Source organism: Dipodomys spectabilis, unplaced genomic scaffold (assembly GCF_019054845.1).
Source record: "Dipodomys spectabilis isolate Male_0828 unplaced genomic scaffold, ASM1905484v1 ptg000258l, whole genome shotgun sequence".
Classification (NCBI taxonomy): domain Eukaryota; kingdom Metazoa; phylum Chordata; class Mammalia; order Rodentia; family Heteromyidae; genus Dipodomys; species Dipodomys spectabilis.
In genome coordinates, this window is record NW_024870935.1 from 139,679 (window position 1) to 161,894 (window position 22,216).

The following is a 22,216-nucleotide window of genomic DNA, read 5'->3' on the forward strand; positions in this document are numbered from 1 at the left end:
CACCGGTGCCTGGCTAAGAAGTTGGGAACGTGAAAAGTCCTCACAGATTCCAGGACCATCTGCTGTCCCTGGCTGCCCGGCGTCCAGTCCACGTTCTAGAGATGACGTGGTGTAATTTGCAAGCAGAGAAGCAGTCCTCCCTGGCAGCCAGTGCCCTGCTGACACGGAAACTGGGAATCCATAAGGGTCCCGCTCCCTCTAGACCGGAGGGCTGACAGCCCCAGCCCCGGGGCCACACCCCAGCCCCGGCATGGTGTGGGAGTCGGGTGCCAGCCCAGCGTTAGCTCCTGCCTGGACTGTCCATTAACTCCCGAGGTTATCCTATCCAAACCCAGCGCTTCAGTGGTCTTTCGTGCCGTGGGCTGGCTCTCATCTTTTCCAGAGTGTGTCCTGAGGCCGCAGCTGCTGCAACAGAACTGTCTTTGTGTGGTTACTGTGGATGAATCCAAGGGCTTCACCGTCGTGGGCTACCACCGCAGCCCTTCTGCCTTGAGTTCACGCTTCAGAGAGGTTTTCTGAGCTGATTTGGTTCAACCCCCCTCACACCACCATGATCCTCCTACCTTGTCCTCCCTGAGTAGCTGGGATTACAGGTGTGTGCCACCATGCCCAGTCAACAAAACAATCTTTACGACTCCCTTTGTCCATATCCCATTTTTGACTTTTTTTTTTTAAGGCTAAAAGCAGCAAGCTGGGCATCAGTTGCTCACACCTGTAATCCTAGCTACTCAGGAGGCAGAGGTCCGAGGATTACAGTTCAAAGCCAGCCCAGACAGAAAAGTCTGTGAAAAGAACTCTGTCGAAAAGAAGGAACAAAAATTAGGGTGGTAGAGCACTAGACCCAAGCAAGCACAAGACTCTGGGTTCTAACCCAAGTACCAATGACAGGAACATCCCCAACACTGTACAGTTATGTTTTGTGTCCATCTCAATAAATTAAGCACACACTCAAGAGCTAAATGTCTGTGGTAGATCAAGGCATCCACCCAGCGCAGAAGGAAGGACACCAAGCAGTCTAATAACCGATCGTAGGGGTGGCTGGTAAATGGGGCAGCTTGGGACACACGGGAGGCAGAATCACGATCCTCCTGTCTTGGTTCCAGCATACGCTTTCTGTGTCGGCCATGCTGTAGTTCGTCTTCTGAGTCCTGAGACCCAGGGCACTCACTCCACAAGAATGGCCTGAGGCCGGCCATGAGCGGAGCCCTGTGCTAACGGGCAGCCCAGAGGCAGGCTGGGGCCTGGGGCTTCCTCTCCCGCCACGATCAAGACAGGAGATCATCTTGGCAAAGGCCAAGGGCAGCGGGCAGCAGGCATGTCCAGGGCTGGCAACGCCTCCCAGGCCCTGGGGCAGAAGGCAAGTTGCCTTTTCACAACCCACCTGTTTAATGTACTTCCTAGCACAGTTGCAAACCTGTGTAGTAAGTGATTTCATTTCCCCTAACAAGCTTCTTTCACAGCTATGAGAGAGCGCACAGGCGTGCGCACGCGCATGTGTGTGTGTGTGTGTGTGTGTGTGCGTGTGCGTGTGTGTGTGCACGCGTGTGTGTGTGTGTGTATGTGTGTGTGTGCGTGCGCGCATGTACGCGCTGAGGGTGGGCAGCAAGGCCAGCCTAGGGCTGATCTAAGGCACTGACAATCTCCTCTTTCCTAACCCCATTTCTGCCACCCCGTACCTCAGTTGGACCTGTGCATGCCTGGCGCTTTCCACCTGGAGCCCTCCATCTAGGATCTGCACATGGAGAGACGAAAAGTTTCTAGAACACAAGCACTCCTCACCTCCCTCCCCCCCTGCACCCTCCTCAGTCTCCCACTGCGAGTCCCCTGCGCCTGACTTCCTCCCTTCCAGGAAGGGGGAGAGGGAGGGGGGTGGTCTCAGAAAGAGAAGCCGGGCCTGGTATAATGTCACCATTGTAGCCTCTGGTGCATCTGGGCCCTTCTCTGGGGAGGCTGATGCAGGGGCAGGAATGTGGTGACTGTGTTCTGCGAACCCCTGACCCCCCACCCCCCACCAGGCCCAGCCATCGGCACAGCCTACAAGTCATAAAGACCCCGTTTCTCCTTCCAGGGGGGGCAGAGGGGTGCCCAGCCCAGCTCTGTCCAGCCCATGACATCACTGCCACCAACAACAGCTGGTTTGAAATCCCCAGGGGGCCCCCAGGATTAAACCTCTCCCCCGCCCCCACTGGATGGGGGGGTGTCTCCCATTTCCTAGGAAATGAAGTAGATAGAACTGTAAATAAGGGGGGCAGACGGCGAGGGAAGGGCAGAGTGGGCCTGCCAGGGTTATGGACAATACAGGATGTGAGTCTTCACAAAGCTTTCCTCAGCAGGTCCCGCCATGACGGGCAGAGGCGGCAGCACGGGGTCACTCACTCCACTGAAAGAGAAAAACGGAAGCTCCGGGTAAAGAAGTCACGCGTCCCCAAGCTCAGGACGTCCCACCCCGCGGCGCGGGCAAGTGTCCTGCTCCTGGCTCAAGCCGGACACCTGGCCGCTGCCCCCCCCCCCGCCCCCCGAGCTTTTCCACCCAAAGCTGGCGCTCTACCACTTCAGCCAGAGCTCCACTTGCAGCTTTTGGGTGGGTGACTGAAGACAAAGACTCCCGTGAACTTTCCTGCCTGGGGTTGGCTACGAACTGGGATCCTCCGCACTCAGCCTGCCAGGTAGCTACAATGACAGGCGTGAGCCACCAACGCTCTTTACCCTACCCATCCGCCCCAGGTCTCCCCACTCCCATCTCCATGGTCCCCCCATACACAGGGCTGGATTCCTTCCTCTTCTCCTGCCCTGCCTACCCCCCTCCTCCCTAATTTAGTCCTCTACACCCCCCTCCTTAAATCTTCACCATCCCTTCTCATTGGCCTCCAGATAAAAATCCCAAATCTTTCCAAGAGCCCCCAAGGCCCTCCCCCCCCCCCCACTTCCTGCCTCCCCCAGGACTCTAACTGTTGAAAGCCTCTCACCTGCCTCAGGGCCTTTGTTCCCACCCTAGGACAGCTCTGGCAACTCACTTCCGCCACACCCGCCCCACTGATCTTTCTTCACTTCCTTCTAGAAGCCTCCAGAGCCCCCAATCCAGGGGTAGCTCCCCCCACCCGCTGTACTCTGATAGCACGCAGTGCTTCCTCCGTCTCCCCTTAAGTCCTTGGGTGGCAGGGTGTGGCTGGGGTGGCCACTGCCTGCAGCCAGGGCCTGGCTCAGCCACCACGCACAGTACGTGCCCATGAGGTGAGGGAGGAAAGGCAGGAGGAAGGCGTAAGGAGTACAAGGGCGTGGAGACTGGTCAGAAAAGAACTGAGAGAGATGGTCACACCTAGAATCCCAGCGACTTGGAAGGCAGTAATAGGGCTGAGTTTCAAGCATAGTTCAAACCCAGAAAAGGAAGTGGGGAGGAGAAAGGGAGGGAGGCAGGGAAGGAAGGAAGGAAGGAAGGAAGGAAGGAAGGTCAAGCCAGAGATTCTCTGAACCCCCCATCTGTCCCAGTTGAGTTTAATTGAGGAGTGCACCCCAACTCTCCCAGGAGCCTCTTCAGTTAGGACTCAGGGGCTCAGCCAGGAGGTTCGTGTATGCCTCCGCGCACTGAGAGACACACAAAGCTCATTTTCCTAACATCAAAGTATCTATCTCCTCAGGAAGACAACTCAGCTTCTCTCCCGGGATGGGTTCCCACGACTCTCAGGCTCAGTCTCACTCTTCATAGATCTTTTTTTTCTTCTTCCCCACCACAGGCACGTTCCACTGGCTACGAAGAAGGACTGGAGAGGGGCGGGGAGGGGAGGGGGGTCAGAAACACCTTCAAATTTCCAGGGAGCCTAGATGAAGCATTTAGTCAGATCCTTGAAGGTAAGAGCAAAGGAAGGACCGGAAGGCGGGACTTCGGGATCATTACCCCAGTCCCCAAGTGCATCCCAGCATGCACCGCTTCCCAGACTGACTCCAGGTGTCAGGAAGCCATCTTGGCCTGGTGCTCCATCCACCAGGCTTGGCCTACTTTTCTCAAGCTGTCAGGAGATGCTTCTCCTCCTGGCCACAGCAAGCGCAGTCTAGCCCAGGGAGGACCACAGTTTCAGCCCAGAGCCGCTCAAATCCAGACAGGGATAGAGAGAGGAGAGGAGGAAACTCTATTGTTTTTACAGATGAAACCAGGAAGTCACCAGAAAGAAAAAAAAGCACACGCCTGTTCCCTCCCAGGGCGCCTACTTTTGCGTGGGTTAAATTACAAGATTAGGAGAATGAGGTAAGGCTCTCTCCTTTGAAGTAGTAAAAAGCTAGGAACTGGCTTTGCTAGAGTAGAGATAGAAAAAAAAAACAAAACACAATGAAGGGCTGCCCTGGGTCATGGAAATCCTAAAGGTCCCCGGGGCTCGAGTGGGCCTCACCCACCTCAAACCACGCAACACCATTGTCCAGGGACCCAGCAGTTCCTTATAGTCGCTCAGTAAGGTATATGAGCTACAGTTCAGAGGGGCCAGTTTTGAGTTTTGAACTCCTTCCCTATTTCCTGCAGGGCAGCTGGAAATGCTTTCCTTTTTCCTGTTTCTCCCTACTTTAGCCCTGGTATACTGAAATAAATCACTGCTAAAACTTTCGCCTTCGGAGATTCTCCTCTGTGGGAAGCACCCTGAGTTGCTTTCCCTGAGTGGATCCAAGGACCTCTGGCTCGTAGAAGCCCACCCCCTTCCTCAGCCACACTCTTCCGAGTGACCCAGCCACGTGTCTAGTTAGGAATACTGAGATTATTAGGGCTACAGCTTGTATTGCCTTTGGCTCAACCCAGTGTTTATCTCTTGTTTTCTCCATCTGACGCCCAATTATCTCTCCTCCTGGCCTCATCAAAAGCCATCTGTTGTTGGCTGGGTACTGGTGACCAATGCCTCTAATCCAAGCCACTGAAGAGGCTGAGAGCTGAGGATCGCTGTTTGAGGCTAGCTTAGGCAGGAAAGCCTGTGAGCCTCCGATCTCTCATTAACCACCCAAAAGCCCGAAGTGGAGTTGTGGCACAAGGAGTAGAGCACTAGCCCTGAGGCCGGGGATGGTGGAGGGGGATCCATCTGGGTAAATGTAGGTAAGAGCTAATCAGCGCGTGTGAGCTGCTGTTATTTTCTAGGTCAGCACCCTGAAGATGAAGGGATCCAGCCCCGGATTTCTTCTCAGTTCCACCCAGCATCCCTGAGCCCTGACAAGGGTCTATCTGAGGGCCACCGGGGCAATTGACAGCTTCCTCCCATTCATTTTCCCCTGCGCTCCCGCTGAAGGGCAGCCAGAAGAAATAAGCTTGAGACAAAAGAAGACAGTGGACATCCTTCCTGGCTAGGCCGGCAGCCCGGGCTGGGTCCCTGGATGGAGATAGAGCCAGAAGCAGCGAACGGATCCCAAACACCCCGCCCCACCCCCGCGCCCCAACCCTTATCAAATAGTCAGGCCTGGCCACGGGAGGGCCAGGGAGCGAACGCAGAACGGGCTAGGCTGCCCTGGTGGTAGCAGGCACTGGGCCCCACGGAACAGCAGGGGTGGTTTCCTCCGGGGGCAACCTCTCTTCATTCCATTTGGAAGCCCACTCGGGGGAATTCCCTCTGACATCACCCTTCCATGCTCTTCTGACCCTGCGAAACGCAAATACACAGCGGCTATTCATTGCGCTGCTGCAGTACATCCGGGACTTTAGTAAAGTCCTGTCAGGGTGTTAACGCTGCGAATTCACTGCAGCAGCAGATGATGTTCCTGGAGCTCCCGAGCACGCAAAGAGCTGGCACCCGTGTCATTCACCACACACGGACATTCCGCAGGCGGGAGGAGCAAGAGGATGGGCATGCCTCGCCCATCGCCAAGCACCCTTCCCCAAACCTTCATTCTTGTTCACAAAAGCCAGCATGGACGGCAGGTCTGCTCTCAATGTGCCAGACATGGTCTGAAGTTCCCAAGGACTGAATATCTCTCCGCCACAAACCCTGCCTACTTGTTTTCTCGGGTTTGCTGTGTCCCAATCTCCCTTCAACGTCTTGCTCCATACAAATAAATAGACACAGTTGGATCTCATTTAAGCCTCTGCTAGGTAATCTAGGGATCATCTTCCACTAGTTTAACTTAAGCACGCCTTAAGTGAACTAAAGCATGCCTCCAAAACCTTTCTTTTCCTTATAAGGCGACACGGCTACATCTTTCAGAGATGAGCATGTGGATGGGTTTGGGGAGCAGAGCGTCGAGCGTGCATTTTTTCTGTTTACCACATGCCCGCCAATGAAGGTATCAATGTTGCTCATTTCCATGCAGGTAGAAACTGCCTTTTAAGAGTCAAATTGGAGATGGACCCCCCGATTCTGCTTGCTGGCTGGTAAATTAGTTCAGTTCCTCAGGTTTAACTTTCCTTATTTAGGAAAAGGGGATCATGACAACATTGCTCCTGAAACAAGCCATTGTTTGAGAAGTCTCTGCAAGAGATAGCTCAGCCAAGACTCGCTGAACAGTGCGCATGGGCAGGAATAGGAAGGAGAAGGAAGGCTCAGATGGCAAAGCACCAAACACCTAAACAGCTGGCACCGCACGAGGGGCTGGAGCTCATCTGCTCCAAACAACTTGGTCCATGGGGTGTAAAGGTTTGGGCTAGGGTAGCACAGAGACCCGGATTCCTTGTAATCCGAGACCTAGCCTCTGAAGGGTGTGGCTGAGAATCTGGCTAAACCGCAGCCCAAAGCCAACACTAGCTAACAGTGCATTTGTTCTGCAACTCCAGAGGGGGTCTCCAAGGGTCAGGGAGGCTCCAAAGGAAATCATCTCAGTCCACAGAAAGCCAGAACCTTCCAGGTCCTTCCAGGACAAGCTGGCAGGCCAACTCAGCACTTTGAATTCCAATTTGTCCATGCATTCCCGGTCTTCATCGTGGCAGGGTTAAATCTGTTATTGACACTCTCTTCCTCCTCCAACAACAACAACAATGAAATCACTGGAAGGAAGCTGCAGACACACACACACACACACACACACACACACACACACACACACACACACACACGGCGTGCAGTGCAGCTGCATGCAGGGCTTGGGAAACATTCTGAATATTTGGGATCTGCCAAATCGTTGGTTAAAGAATGATATCCTTTAATTTCCTCGACCATGTGTATTTTAAAGTGAAATGCAATCCATATGTCCTTCCATGTAACTCAGCCGAGCAGACGGCTGGGAACGGCGACACCGTGGCTAAGCCATTCTGAGCTCTTTCAGATCCAGGAAATGGAACTTTGCCAACAACGAATGAAGCTCCAGTTAAGGCAGGGTCAAAGAGAGACATCCTTTAACCTAGATAAGATGCTGAAGGCTACTGCTGGCCCTAGAGGAAGTGGGGTGGGGGTCTGGGCACAGCCAGAGAGGTATTCTACCAGACATCCTTGGGAGAGAAGTACAGGAATAAGAGATGGTAACTAGCCAGTGCCAGCAGCTCACGCCTGTAATCCCAGCTACTCAGGAGGCTGAGGTCTGAGGATTGAAGTTCAAAGCCAGACCAGGCAGGTAACTCCAGGAGACTCTTATCTCCAATGAATCACCAGAAAACTGGAAGTGGCACTGTGGCTCAAAGTGGTAGAGCACTAGCTTTGAGCAAAAAAAGCTAAGAGACAGTGCCCGGGCCCTGAGTTCAAGCTCCAGGACTGACAAAAGAATAAATAAATATAATAAAAGCAATTTATATATAAATTTCTGCCGATCGCCAGAAAGCTTTCCCCTCAGCTACTTCTCCCCTTCCCGTTCCTCTAGCACGCAACATAATCTAAATAGGCTTGAGAGGAAAAAGATGGAGCCTATCATCCACAGAGAATGGCTGTTCATTTTCCAGGCTGTCCCATAATTTCCCAGGCAACAGAAACAATCCTCTTTTCCTGTAATGTCTCTGAGCTATGGAGGGAGATTAAGGTCAGAAATCATGGGGCCTGCGAACATCCATAAACCTCCAGCCGCCTGCATTCTGTTTTGACAAGCCTGCCCCCAAGAGCGCCGGGAAAGCAGCACGTAAAACAAATGGCCATGTTTATTCGCTAGACTTTGTACAGACAGCCTCTCTCTCTCTTTCTCTCTCTCTCTCCCTGGCTGCCTGGGCCAGGGCACAATAAAGGCAATGAGCATAAAGGCCATCGCTCCGTGTCTCCACCTCACTCTTTCTATCATCATTTGGACTCAAGGAAGTAGAGCTGGCTCCAATGTGCTTAGGATGCTAGCTAGCAGTAAGAAGGCCATGGCCGCCATCAGACCTCTGGGCAAAGCGCCCAGTGGCTCATTTGCTTTTGAAGGTGACCTTGTAATACGCTGACGCTACCCCACGACTTAGCAGAGCCACGTTGAGCATCCTGGGAGCCGGTAGAAAAAAGGTCAATCTGCCCTCCCTTGGGAATAAGGGGGGGGGGGCGGTGCAGATTTGCCAGGACCCATCACACTTCCCAAGCGATATCTGGCTCCCAGGATGCGAAGGAAGAGCCTGTGTGGTTACTATAGGGTTCGGAGACCACGCCTAAGTTCATGGAGAAAACTATGACGGCTGAGGCCGCCGAACGCCGGCTTGTGGAGCAGCAGCCTGGAATCTCGCTCCTGTAATTATGTTTCTTTGTTTTTTGTGTTTCTTTTGATAAGTCCTACACTCAGGGTTCATTCCCAACCTCAAGCTGGTTCTCGGGGGTACCATTTCCGGTCGTCCCTCTGCCCACAACTTAACTCTGAGCCAGAGACCCCCTTTCCCATTTCCTAGCACAGGAAGAATCCTTGGGAATCCAGCTGAGACAAAAGCCCATTTTCCTGATGGGAAAGTTGAGGCTCGGGAGGGTGGAATGGGGTGCGGGCAGCTTCCCCAAAGTCCGTCTCTGAGCTCAGTGTTACGTCCGCTGTCCACAAGGACTCCGTGGGGTCCACATTTGCAAATGGCGTGTATGTACCCACGAAAAGAGGAACAGCGCACTCAACCTGAGTTGGTTATATTCTTGTCATCCAGTCAAGTGAATCGCAAAGCAGCACTCGGTCTGGTATAATCTCATTCTGCTCTTCCTTCCCTGACGCAGACAGCAGTCTGCGTGAGGATGTACATCCTTTCACCTGTGTCTGAGATTACAGGTGGGCATCACAGCACGCGCCCAGGGAAGGTCAAAGCTAAGCCCCCACATAGTTTAATGGTGGCGTCTCCTCGAGAGTGGGAAGCCCTCATGCTTCAGTTGGTATTTTTGCCTCTTACACACAATGAGTGTGCACTACCTTTGCAGTGTGAAAACAACAAACAAGCCGGGCGCAGTGGCTCGTTCCTGTAATCCCACCGATAGAAGTCAGGAGGATCCAGGTTCAAGGCTAGCTGGCGGCAACAGAGACTCCCACTGCAACCAATAAAAATCTGGGGGTGGTGGTACAAGCCTGTCACCCAGCCTCACGGGAAGGGCAAACAGGCGGATTCCAGTCCAGGCTTTACTCGAGCAAAATGCAAGGCCCTATTCAGAAAGCACTGAAAACCAACAAACCAACAACAACAAAAAAGGTGGGAGAAGAGCGCCATGGCTCAAGTGGCAGAGCACTTTGCTAGCGAGCGCAAGGTTCTTGAGCTCGAACCCCGAGCACAGTCAACAACTTGAAAGCATAAACATGAAAAGGAATGAGGGGCTGGGAAGGTGGCTCAGTGGTAGAGCGCTTGCCTTGCATGCATGAGGCCCTGGGTTCGATTCCTCAGCACCACATACACGGTCCCCAGGGGGAATGCTTTGTTCAGTGGCAGAGCCAGGACGCAAATACAGGACGGTTCCAGCACAAAGGAGCCTGCAGACAGACTGTGCTAAGGGACGGTTTCTTTCTTTTTTTGGGGGGGGGGGTCGGTGGGACGTGGGGGGCACTCAGGTCTCATGCTTTCTCTGGGCTGCTCCAAAGCCAAAGCGGTGGGCTGCACGCAGGGCTGGCCACGCCCCCGGCCCCTCCCCCTGCCCCTCTTCCTCTCCATTCTTGGCCATGATCTCCCCATGTGCGAATTCCATTAAAGGCCACTCGCTGCTGCTATTTCGGGCCGCATTATGAGCACGAGGGCTTTGATTTCATGGGGGGGCGGCGGCCAGACACCTCGGGCTGGTGAAAGGTTTAAAATATCCTCTCCCCTGCACCCCACCCCACCCCCAAAGTCTCAGAAGCCCTCTCCCATGGCTCCTGGGGGGACCCGAGAAGCAACCACCATTTGGAGAAATATTGGAGGGGAGGGGCGGGAGAGGGGGAGGAGGAAGGAGGGAAGAGGACGAGAAACTTCCATCCTCTATGGGGCCTTTGAACGTGGCAGTGACCACGGCTATCATTTTCCTCTCTCAGCCATCTTCCACGGCGCAAGCATTCAGATCTGATGTATCTCAGATATCAACGATCCATAGCAGAGTTGGGGCAGGCCATTCATAAACGGGGTGTGTGTGTGTGTGCGTCTGCCAAAGCACTGACCATTCACATACCCTGCGCTAATCTGCTTGCTCACTACCTCGGTGTCTTACCCCAGCTTGACCCCTAGTATCTACACCGGGGCCTGGAATGTTCCAGCCAGCCGTGGGGTAGATGAGAAATGGGCTGAGAAGGTTAACAAACAGCGTTGAGAAATCACAGGACAGGGCTATCAGGGGATTACAGAAACAGCCACTTGAAAACCTCAGGAAGGCCTCGCTCCCCTCCCCCCTCCCCACCCCCACTCCAGAGCTGTTTGGAGTCTGGACTCAGCTCTCGGTGAATGAGGAGCTCTGGGGAAATCAACACAGCCGGAAGTCATGTGCAACTGCCCTTCCGCTCACTAACACATGTTCAAAAACAAACAGAAGGAAAAAAAAAAAGGGCCAGATTTGGATGCAGGAAGCAGCCCCTGGGGACACCTGGTGAGGTCACAATTCCCTTGCCTTCTGCTGAGTCGGGCAGTCAGGTACTACAACCAGCCCCTGCACTGCTCACCAGTGGCTGCGAGCTGGAATCCGTGGCAGACAATAGAACCGCATCTGGGCAAGCCCTGGGCTAATAAAGATCACAGTTGCTGGCTCCTCCCTGGGCCCTGTGAATGAAGTACCCCCCCACACCCCCCACCCCCAGCTTTGCGTCTGCACCCTGCAATCTGAGCTGCTCACTGCTGCAGCTAACTTTGCAATCACCACCCACTTCAGCAAGGAAGAGAAGACTCTGGATTAACATTCTGCGTGGAAGGAAGGCCAGCTACCCCTCCGACAGGCGCTATCTACATCTTATCTCCTTAAAGAACACAGCCCCAAACCGCTGAGGGTCTCTACCTTTATCCTCTTCCGTCCCTGAAAAAGTGGTTAACAATTCTCCAAAGGCAAAGTCTGGGCTAATGGTGAACCAAGCCACAAGTGTGACCGGGGACTGGCGGAGCTCTGCTTGCCTTTCCCACACTGTCTATCTACTCTGAAGCTCTGGAGAGGTAATAAAGGGCTGTCTGCTGTCTTCCAGCGGCGGCCATGAAATCAGCCTTCTTTGTCTTCACGTGGCCCAACCTAATTTGAGACTCCTGGACTTTGGGGTTGAAAAACCTAATCTCAGATCCTCACAATCCCTCATGAGGTCGGCATTACTATTCTCATTTCACAAGAGAGGGTACCCACAGCCCTTCCAGAAGATTCCACAACCTGCCTGAGGTGTCGCCTTCTGTGACTCTAGACCCAAGCCAAGAAGGCAAGCGACGTTCCGTGCCTACTCTCATCCCTCCCAATAACCCGCAGTGTGGCTTTAGACAAACGTCTCCCCCTCTCTGAGTGAGCTGAAGTTTCTGCATCTGGGCGTAAAACTCGCAGCGGCTGGTGCGACGATTATTTTCCTTGGGCAGTGTGGACGTTTGAACTCGGGGCTTCCACCCCAACCACCTGAGCCACGCACGCCCTCAGCTCCTTGCCACTGGGATTATTTTGGAGGGGAGATCTCCCAATTTTTCCCACGATCCTCCTGTTTCACATTTCCCACCAGAGCTGGGATGACAGGATTCTGCTACCGCACCTAACCTTTTCTGTTGAAATGGGGTTTCACAAGCCTTTTTTGTTTTTGTTTTTTTTCCCCCCAAGGCTGGCCTAGAACTCTGATCCTCATGGAACCTCAGCCTCCCCACACGGCTGGGATGACAGGAGTCTGACACCACACCCAACTATTTTCTTTCGTGTGTGTGTTTGTGTGTGTGTGTGTGTGTGTGTGTGTGTGTGTGTAAAACGGTTGTGGGGCTGAACTCTGGGCCTGGGCGCTGTCCCTCAGCTCTTCAGCTCAAGGCTAGTGCTCTAGCACACGAGCCACAGCACCACTCTGTTTATGCGGTGCTGAGGAATCGAACCCAGGGCCTCATACATGCGAGGCAAGTGCTCTACCACTGAGCCACCTTCCCAGCCCTGACTTTCATTGTTCTTTCCCTGCTCTTATTTCCCCTGATCTTTGGCCCCAATTCCAAGAAGGGAGGGAAGGACGCTCCATGGACCCAATATCTAAAGGTCTGCTCAAGAGAACACCCCCAAACACTTGGGGGGGAGCCGTGGAAGTGGGGGTGGGGGTAGGGTGGGGGGGGCGGAGGGCACGTGGTCCACTCCAGGGCTGAACAAAAGAGAGGTGGATGACATCAGGAAAGTAAACGAGCTCTCTGGGGACGGACTGTCAGGCACAACCCCTCTAGGGGCCTTTCCCTAAGACGGGGGACACTCACGACACAGAACCCCCGAGAGGGAGGGGGCAGCGTGTCCCCAGGCCAGTAGAGGCCTGGCTTCACACCAGAGGAGAGCAGCAATGACCACGGTGACCTAGAGGACACTAGTCCCTGAGGCAGAAGAGAGGCGCGAGCCACACCACGGCGGTGATCACGCTCCCCACACAGCTCTCCCAAGAGCCCAAATTTGGGATGCATTCCATTCCATTCCTGTCTCCCTGGCTAAGGAAAGGCCCCGCCCCGAGCCTCTCCTGGGCGTGTGGAGGCTGCCCAGAGGAGGCCGCGGCCTCCACACACGCACATGCTTCCCTTCCCCGCAGGGTCTAAGTGGGAGATCTAAGTGGGAGTCTGCCCAGGCCGGGTGGTGGCTCATGCCTGGCATCCTAGCTCCTCAGGAGGCTGAGATCTGAGGATCGCGGGTCAAAGCCAGCCGAGGCAGGAAAAGTCCGTGGCGCCGTGGCTCAAGTGGTAGAGCGCTCGCCTTGAGCTGAAGAGCTGAGGGACAGCGCCCAGGCCCAGAGTAGGTGGGGGAGAAATGACAAAGGCCTTCAGAGACCTCAGCTCGATACGCAGAGCCCTTTCTGTGGTACCCACCCACAGTCTCAGACATTACAGCCTTGCTCCATGGCTAGCACCCATCAATGACGTGTGTGTGTGTGTGTGTGTGTGTGTGCTGGAGCTTGAACTCAGAACCTGGACACTGTCCCTCAGCTTTTCTGCTCAAGGCTGTCACTCAGTCGCACCTCCTCCTCTTCCAGCTTTTTGGTGATGAATTGGCAAGAAGAGTCGCCCAGACTCTCCTGCCCAAGCTTTGAACATCCTCAGCGGTCCTCAACCCCCTGAGCAGTTAGGATGACAGGCGTGAGCCACTGGTGCCTGGCTGCAACCATTCTTGATGGCAAGTCAGTGTGGCAACATTTCTGGCCACGCTACCCGGGACGCATGTGGTCAGCGCGGCGGGAAGCCAGGGTTTCTGCTGACAATACTCTGACTGGCAGAATCGTAGGTTTAGGAACTAGAAAGGTGGCTCCTTCCCTTAATCACACACACACACACACACACACACACACACACACACACACACACACACACACACACACACACACACACACACACCTAGGGCCTGCGGTCAATTCCCAGACACCGGAAACACAGCAGCCCAGCAACCTCAGCAAATCCAGAGCCAGTGAAAAATAATAATAATAACAATAACAAAAAACCCCCTCTGTCCTTGTAAGATGCTCCCACAAAGGGTCCAAGGATTGAGAGCCGGGGCTCAGCTCCATGAACCACTTCCTTCCCAAACAGTGGCACCTGCGTCCGGCGCGGACGAACACGATCATTGTTTTCTCGCGGATAAAGGAGGAAGGAGCTGACTTACTCATTCTTCTCCAAGTCCAGGATCAGTTCTCGGCCCTCAGCCACGACCCTGAGCTCGGCTGCAGAGGGATGCTGGAAGAAAGAACCACAGAAGAAAATGAGCTCCTTGAAGGCAGGGAGCCAGGCTTCCCGATGGGCACGGGACCGGCCACCCACCGGAAGCCAGTGACCGAAGGGCGGCTGCATTTTCAGACCAGGCATGAAATGACCTCAATCCCCCCCAATCCTTCCCCCCTTCCGCTTTCTCCCAGCAGGCGCTCCAGGCTGAGATCTGCCCTAGAGCCTGCGTGTGGTCTGTGGAGAGGAAGAAGACACAGGAATTTCCTGGGAGGAGGGGGAGGGGAGGGGTGTCAGACCTGGATCAACACTTGTGATCCTGTGTTTCCCTCGGTAATACTGAGATAATAATAATAAGCATGCTGATAATCGACCTTGTCAGAATTAAGTGAGATGAGTGTGAGCTGTGTATGGCTTGGGAAATGTTGGCTATGTTTTGTAAAGCACCAGGGGATCTCTTCAGAATGCATGCTTACATGATTTTATAATTTTGGCTCTCAGTTTGGAAACTGCAGTCACTTCAGAGGCAGTAACTAGGAGCCCCTTAAATTGCAGTTTCCTAAGCCCAAAAGTAGCTATAGTTTAACACGAGCAGTTTGTCTAGTGATTTAAAGATGTACCCACCTGGAGCATTAAAGATATACAAAGGGAGCTGAGCATGGTGGTGTATTCTTGTAATCCCAGCCTCAGAAGGCTAGAACTAGAAGACTGTAGGTTCAAGTGTAGCTTTGGATTGTATAGCGAGATTGGGTCACCACATGCACACACACACACACACACACACACACACACACACACACACACACACACACAGAGCATGAAAACTATGCCTGACATCACAAGTAAACTGTTCCAGGACTCCTCCAAAAAGCACAACAAAAGTGACACCAGAAACAAAGGCAAAGGGAAACGACTTAAAGCTGTAAGTCTGAAGGCAAGGAGCGTGTGGGAAAATGAGCAATCGCTCACCCTACCACTGAGAATTCAAACCAAGTCTCTGAAAAATAATGGATCCAGAGTTCAAAATGCTGCCCAGCACTGGTGGCTCACGCCTGTCATCCTAGCTACTCAGGAGGCTGAGATCTGAGGCTCGCTATTCATAACAACCCCAACAGGAAAGTCTGTGAGACTCTTATGTCCAATTTAACCGCCAAAAGAAAACTCTGGAAATGGAGCTGTGGTGGCTGAAATGGCAGAATGCTAGCCTTGAGAGAAAAGGCTAAGGGACAGCACCCAAGCAGTCAGTTCAAGACCTAGTGCTGGCACAGAAAGGGAGGGAGGGGAAGAAGGAGGAAAGGAGGGGGGAAAGAAAGAAGGCAGGAGGGAGGGGAGAAGGAGGGGGGGAGAGTGGAAGGGGAAGGGGAGGAAGGAAGGAAGGAAGGAAGGAAGGAAGGGAGGGAGGAAGGGAAGAACGGAAGAAGGGAGGAAGGGAGGGAGGGAATGAAAGGAGGAAGGGAGGAAGGAGGGAAGGAAGGAAGGATTTCAGGACATCTCAAATCAGATGCAGGGATTAGGCCTGGTCCCCCAGAGTGTCACAGAGAGACACAGCCCCACTAGAGCCTCTGACAAACAGCATCTATCAACAGAGCTGGTAGAATTCCTAAACCAAGAGAGGCAAGCATGTGGGGCCACGCACGAAAGGGACAGGGACACAATCCAAGCACAACGCTGTCTCTCCCAAAGACACTGGGCAGCAACTCGAGTGCTCGTGTGGATAGTTCTCTGCTCTGCGAGGAGCTCACGCAGACCCTGCGGGCAAACACTGAGGCTGCGCTCCATGTGTGGTGAAGCCGCCCTGGTCCTCGGCCGGCCCCGAGCAGCTTTCCTCTTGCAGCTCCAATGCTGCCCTGAGCAACACCAGCGGTCCTGGGGAGCCTGGGGGGGATGACCGGCTGCTCGCGCTCCCGAGAAAAGGCCGCAGAGCCCTTCCTATTCTCTTTAGGGCTGCAATGGATTCAGCTGCATAGAGCACAGCGGACCTGCCCTGTCTGTTTGCACCTTTCAGATCTAGTATTAACACTTAGTATTCTGTCGGCGATCAATCAGTGTATGTGTATTTGCTTGCTTGCTTTTGTGTGGGTACTGGCTCCATTTGTGTTTAATAACATAAAAGAACTTAAGTTCGATTCCTCAGTACCACAGAAGTAGCAATCTAGCTTTGACTGGCATCTCTCTCTGTCTTTCTCTGTCTTTCTGTCTCTGTCTCTCTCAACCTCTGTCATTCATTTGTTCATTCCATCAAATGTTTCTGGTGCCAGGCACTGTGCTGACAATTCCGACAGCATACAATTGCCCACGATCTGGAGAGACAATGGGGCTGGGAACAAAGGCAGGATCTGATCCTGGGCTCTGTTTCTTGGGCCTTTCCTGAGGATGCCCGCATCCTGCATCGGGAGGGACAAAGGAGCCTCTAGGAAAAGCATCCGATCTGTTCCTTGGCAAGCCCGGAGAGCCGCACTACCCAAGATCTCCTTTTTGAAAAATAATCTGCTCCTGCATGGCCATCCATTCATCTGTCGAGACTTTTCCTGAAGCTATTCTCAGCCTTCTCTACTTTTGAGGGGCCAAAGGTCCCTTGCGTATGGTTGTCCTGACATGTTCTCTGTTCATTTCCCTCTTCCTAAAAATAAATGGGAGGGCTGGGAAGGTGGCTTAGTGGTAGAGGGCTTGCCTACCATGCATGAAGCCCTGCGTTCAATTCCTCAGTACCACAGAAATAGAAAAGGCTAGAAGTGGCACTGTGGCTCAAGGAGAGCACTAGCCTTGAGCACAGACAGACTCAGGGACAAAGCCCAGGCCCTGAGTTCAAGCCTCAGAACTGGAAAAAAAAAAAAAAAAATTGGAACATTTGGGGATATGTTTGGATTCTGGACATTTTTCCAGACTCCGAAGTCACCATACATAAGTCTTTCATGATGCATTTCTCTACTGCAGGCATTGTGCTCATGTATACAGCCCAATAATCAGGCCCTTTTGAACCAAACAGATGTTAGATACCAACTCCTCCCCCTGAGGGTGGTAGTTCAACAACTTCTGGTGTGCTTGTGGTTAATTGGAGTCTCTCAGAGGAAGTGGCACTGTGGCTCAAAGTAGTAAAGTGCTAGCCCTGAGCCAGAGAGCTCAGGGACACCACCCAGGTGGCAAATTCGAGCCCCACAACTGACCAAAAAAAAAAGTGGGGGGAAGGCTGGGAAGGTGGCTCAGTAGTAGAGCGCTTGCCTTGCATGCATGAGGCCCTGGGTTCGATTCCTCAGCACCACATAAACAGAAAAAGCCAGAAGTGATGCTGTGGCTTAAGTGGTAGAGCACTGGTCAGAGCCCAGAGTTCAGGCCCTATGACTGACAAGAAAAAAGGTCTCACAGAATTTCCTGCCTGGCCTGGCTTTGAACTACGATCCTCAGATCTCAGCCTCCTAAGTAGCTAGGATGACAGGCGTGAGCACCCAGCTAAGACCTAGTTTGTAAATGAGAAAACACAACTTCTTTATGAAGTACAGAGTCACGTAGGTTTCTGTCACACAGGGTAATTTCATTACCTTTGAGCAGTAAAAACCAGAAGCAGGAAGAGTACTATAGAACACAAGTCCTTTCTGTAAGTGCAGAGTAACATCTCCATTGCCTTCCCAAGACCCTTGCTTACCTTCTCTTTGGAGGGGCTTTCTGGAATCTTCCACTGAGGTATTATGAGTTCATGCTGAAGCAGATGGCTGCCTTCTTCACCTCCTCCTGCCAACACAAAACACACAGTCATGAGAATCCCAGACCTGCAGCCCCAAAGCCCTGTACTGAAGGGGCCTGCTGAAGCCACGGCCCCAGAAAGAACTCAGAAAACCCACGGGGCTCCACGGGACCCTATGCATGCTGCCCGTGCTGGTGGTAGAGCAAAGGCCCTGGGCTCTTCGGGGTCACGTGCTACAGGTGAGGCAGAGAAATGATCCAATGTTCTCAGATGGTGCTATGTCCCCGGCAGAAAGTACTAGGCCAGGGCCTAGGGACCCGCTGCAGGTGTCCACTTCGGACAGGGTGGCCAGCAAAGATGCCATTTAATGGAGAGCTGGGGGGACCATGGGCAGGGGGCACCCCAGGTAGAAGGCACAATAGCAGAGTAGCAGGGACAGACCAGAGATGCAGACAGACAGACAGCCCTGGGGCCTGACAGTATCTTGGCCATGCACGGTGTCTGGATGTCATTATAAATAGACTTAGAAGGCACTGGAGGTTTCTAAGGCAGAGTAATGGGATCTGTATTCTGTTTTAAAAAGCTCAGCGTGTCTGCCGAGGGGAGGAGGGCGGGAGGGCGGGGGGCGTTGAGGTCCTGGTGGGATGCCATCAGTGGACAGGAAGGAAGGGAGGGGATTCTGGAAATCTTCCCCAAGGGCGTAGTACCCAGTGGGCCTTCATGTTCGCATCAATGACCATGATACCCACTAGAGCTGCTCTGAGCGTGTTTGCTACCCAGCCCGGCACCCTAGCACCGGCTCCAGCTGCTTGCCTCCCAGCGGTGACTCATTTCCATTTCTTCACTGCCCAGATTAATCGCACTCCCTACTTCTCCTTCCTCTGCAAACCAGGATTTCTACTTTGCAAGAAAAGGAATTGAAAACACTGGGGAAGACTGCTTGCTGACCACAAACCCTGAGTGCAGACCATCTGAAGAAGATCGACTTCCTGAGCCCCACACAACGTAGGCTCTGATAAGCCCTGATTGTTCCAACAAAAAGGAGCTATGGTTGTTTTAGTGGAATGTTGAATGTAATTAAATGATATCAATGATCACGAAAGAAAATAGTGAAAGTAATCTAACATCTCAAAAACAGAGGAACATAGTATAGCTTAAGAAGAAATGCTCCCGGGGTGGCGGTGGTTCACGCCTGTCATTCTAGCTACTCAGGAGGCTGAGATCTGAGGATCGAGGTTCAAAGCCAGCCCTGGCAGGAAAGTCCATGAGACTCTTATCTCCAATAAACCACCAGAAAACCGGAAGTGGTGCTGTGGCTCAAGCGGTAGAGTGCTCACCTTGAGCTGAAGAGCACAGGGACAACACCCAAGCCCAGAGTTCAAGCCCCATGACTGACCAAAAAAAAAAAGAAGAAGAAGAAATGCTCAAAAATTGGAAATAGCTGGGCACTAGTGGCTCACCGCTTGTTATCCTAGCTACTCAGGAGGCTGAGATCTGAGGATCACAGTTCGAAGCTAGCCCAGGCAGGAAAGTCCCTAAGTTTTACCTCCAATTAGCTACCTGAAAACTGGAAGTAGCGGTGTGGCTCAAAGTGGTAGTGCTAGCTTTGAGCGAAAAAGCTTAGGGATAGCAGCCAGGCCCTGAGATCAAGCTCCATGAACAACAACAACAACAAAGTTGGAAATAAGGCAAGATATCTTTTCAATGTCATCATCGGGCAGTTTATTTAGCAAGCCTTCCTGTGGGTTTTGAATTATCTTAGGGAAAATTACCTTAGACTTTTTTTTGGTTGGTCATTGGACTTGAACTCTGGACCTGGGCACTGTCCCTGAGCTTTTCAGCTCAAAACAAGCACTCTACAAGTTGAGCCACAGCGCCACTTCCAGTTTTCTGGTGGTTTACTGGAGATAAGAGTCTAATGGACTTTCCTGACAGGGCTGGCTTTGAACCTCGATCCTCAGACCTCAGCCTCCTAAGTAGCTACGATCCCAGGCGTGAGCCACCATGGCCCCGCTACCTTTGACTTTTTATCTACTACTGATTCACATCTTAAAGTAGCTCACACTAGTAATCCACGCTACTCAGGCAGCTGAAATCTAAAGGTCAGAAGATCGAAGCCAGCCTGGGCAGACAAATCCAAGCAGTGCCCATCTCCAATAAACCAGCAAAAAGCCAGAGTAGAGGCCTGGTTCGTGTGTAGAGTGCCACCTGTGATCCAAACAAGAGTGCCAGGCCCTGAGTCCAAGCCCCAGTACCAGTCAGCACACATGCACAGAACACAAAACCGCCTAGATTTTGTGAAGTTATGTCTTCACTGTGGGATTCTGAGCCTGAGAGACAAAAGATTTTCAGCACAATAGGAAGATAACCAATATTACATTGTTCTGCCCCCGCGCCCCTATTTCTGAGCCACTGAGATTTCAATTTCTCCCCAATGCCAGTTAGTTCCAGTAATTACTCCTTTTAACCAGCTTCACCAGAATGGAGCGTTCTAATGATCTGAGAAGGGCAAAGTGCCCAGGTGCGCTTGCACGGTTACCCAGAAATATTTTACAGGAACACACCAAAGGAAGTAACACCCCCAAATTATTCATGGCAATGGTGCGATTGGAAGATTACAGATTATTTAACCTCTGCTGCGCCTCCGGTTCCTTCCAGAGATGCACAGCCCAGGCTGGGTGGGGCGGCCTGGGGTCTCTGGATGTGTTTGAAGGAGCAGCTACTGGCTTTTCCCTTCCCCTCCGGGGCCTCCTTCAGGAGGGCACAGCCGGGGGCCGTGCTAGTCCCCGGGCCAGGCTCCCTCAACTTCGAGGCGCCCCCCACCCCGGGGTGCAGCCTGCCCAGCCCCCTCTTTTGCAAACGCTGACCACGGGGCCCCTCCAAGCAGAGAGCAGACCCGGCCAGCAAGTCCGGGCCGGGTGCAACTGAGGCTAAACTTTCCTGGGTTGTCCAGACAGACTTGGGGGGGGGGGGGGAGACACCTAGCAGCCCCCACCTTTCCCTCCTCCGGGGATGGCCCCTTCCGACAAATCCTAGCAGAGCCCTTCAGGGAGAGGAGGGGAGGGAGAGCAGGAGGAAGGGATGGGGAGAAAGAGGGAGGGAAGGAGGGCAGGAGGGAGGGATGGAGAGGAGGGAGGGAAGGAGGGAAGGATGGAGAGAAGGATGGAGGGATGGAGAGGAGGGAAGGAAGGAAGGAAGGAAGGACAGACAACCATCACCAAGCAAGCTGGACACCTGGACGCCACCGATGTGGAAACTGAGGCCGAGCGAGGGCAGAGGTCGGGGTGGGGGGCTCAGAGAGCCTCTGCTTCCCTCCCCCACTCTGCGTGCCTCAGTTTACCACCTGTACAATGGGCTCGTCGGAGCCGTACCGGTTCTTCACCCTCCGGGGAAAGGTTCCCCCCCACCGCCGGCCACACCCGGAGGGAGACCCAGGGAGGAGGAGGGGGACCCCAACACCGTCGCCCTTGTCCCCCGCCCCGCACGCGGCCTAGGCCCCGCGGGGAACCCCAGAGGAGCCCGGGCCGCGGCCCCGAGGGAGGTCCCGGGCCTGGCGGGCCGGACTCGCCGGGTCGTCCCCGGGACGCGCTCCCCGCCCCGCGCCGCGCGGCCCCGCGCGCATCCCGGCCGCTTACCGCGCGTCGGGCCGGGCCCCCGCGCCGCCTGCGGCGGGAGCAGCGGCAGCAGCAGCGCCAGCAGCGGGCAGAGCCGGGCGGCGCCCGCGCCCCCGGGCATCGCGGCGAGCGGCCCTCGGCGAGTGGAGGAGGCCGCGCCGCGCGCCGCCGCTCCTGCGCTCGGCTCCCGGCCGCGCAGCCCAGCCCGGCCGGGTCGGAGACGCCCCGCCCCGGGGGGAGGAGGGCGGGAGGGGCGGGAGGGAGAGGGGGAGGGGGCGATTGGCCGGGGAGGAGCCGACTCCGCCCCCCCCCCCCCGGCCGGAGCCCTGCGGGCCAAGGCGGAGGCGGGGGGGGGGGGGGGCAGAGCTGGCGGACCCCACCCCCACCCCGCGCCCCCCACCCCCACCCCGCGCCCCCCACCCCCACCCCAGGCGGCTCTGAAGGGGTTAACTGAGCGCCCTGTGGAGTTGTTTTCCTAGGGGAAGGGGGGGGAGGGAGGGAAACAATCCTGGAGAGGGGGTGTGGAGCCCCGGGGTTCCCCCCTCCCCCAGGAGAAGGGGGGGAGCTGGGCCTGAATGGGGGGGAGGGATGGGGGGCACGGTGGGGAGGACTGGAATTGGAGATGGGTTGGGATGAAGTTAAGGGCCCCCCCCCCCATAATCCTGGCTCTCAGGGCCTGAGGACTTCACCTCTAGAGGGGAGGATCTCCCTCATCTCGGGGACGTTGTTATCTCTGGACAAATAAACGCCTTCAGGTTTGATCTTGGTTGGTTTGGGACCCACCTTTTGATGAGCCCCCCCCCCCCCAGGGGCAGCAGC

General features: G+C 54.2%; 1 protein-coding gene across 1 annotated transcript in view; it reads right to left on the reverse strand.

Moving 5' to 3' along the window:
• The window catches only part of Adam19 (ADAM metallopeptidase domain 19), a 64,278-nt gene extending 42,760 nt beyond the window's left edge, over positions 1-21,518 (reverse strand). Inside the window, exons 1-3 of the mRNA XM_042699601.1 lie at positions 21,419-21,518; positions 17,745-17,830; positions 14,049-14,119 (exon numbers count right to left, since the gene is read on the reverse strand). Coding sequence (XP_042555535.1) covers positions 14,049-14,119; positions 17,745-17,830; positions 21,419-21,518 — 257 coding nt within the window. The remainder of the gene's footprint in view (positions 1-14,048; positions 14,120-17,744; positions 17,831-21,418) is intronic.
• Between the last annotated feature and the right edge of the window lie 698 nt (positions 21,519-22,216).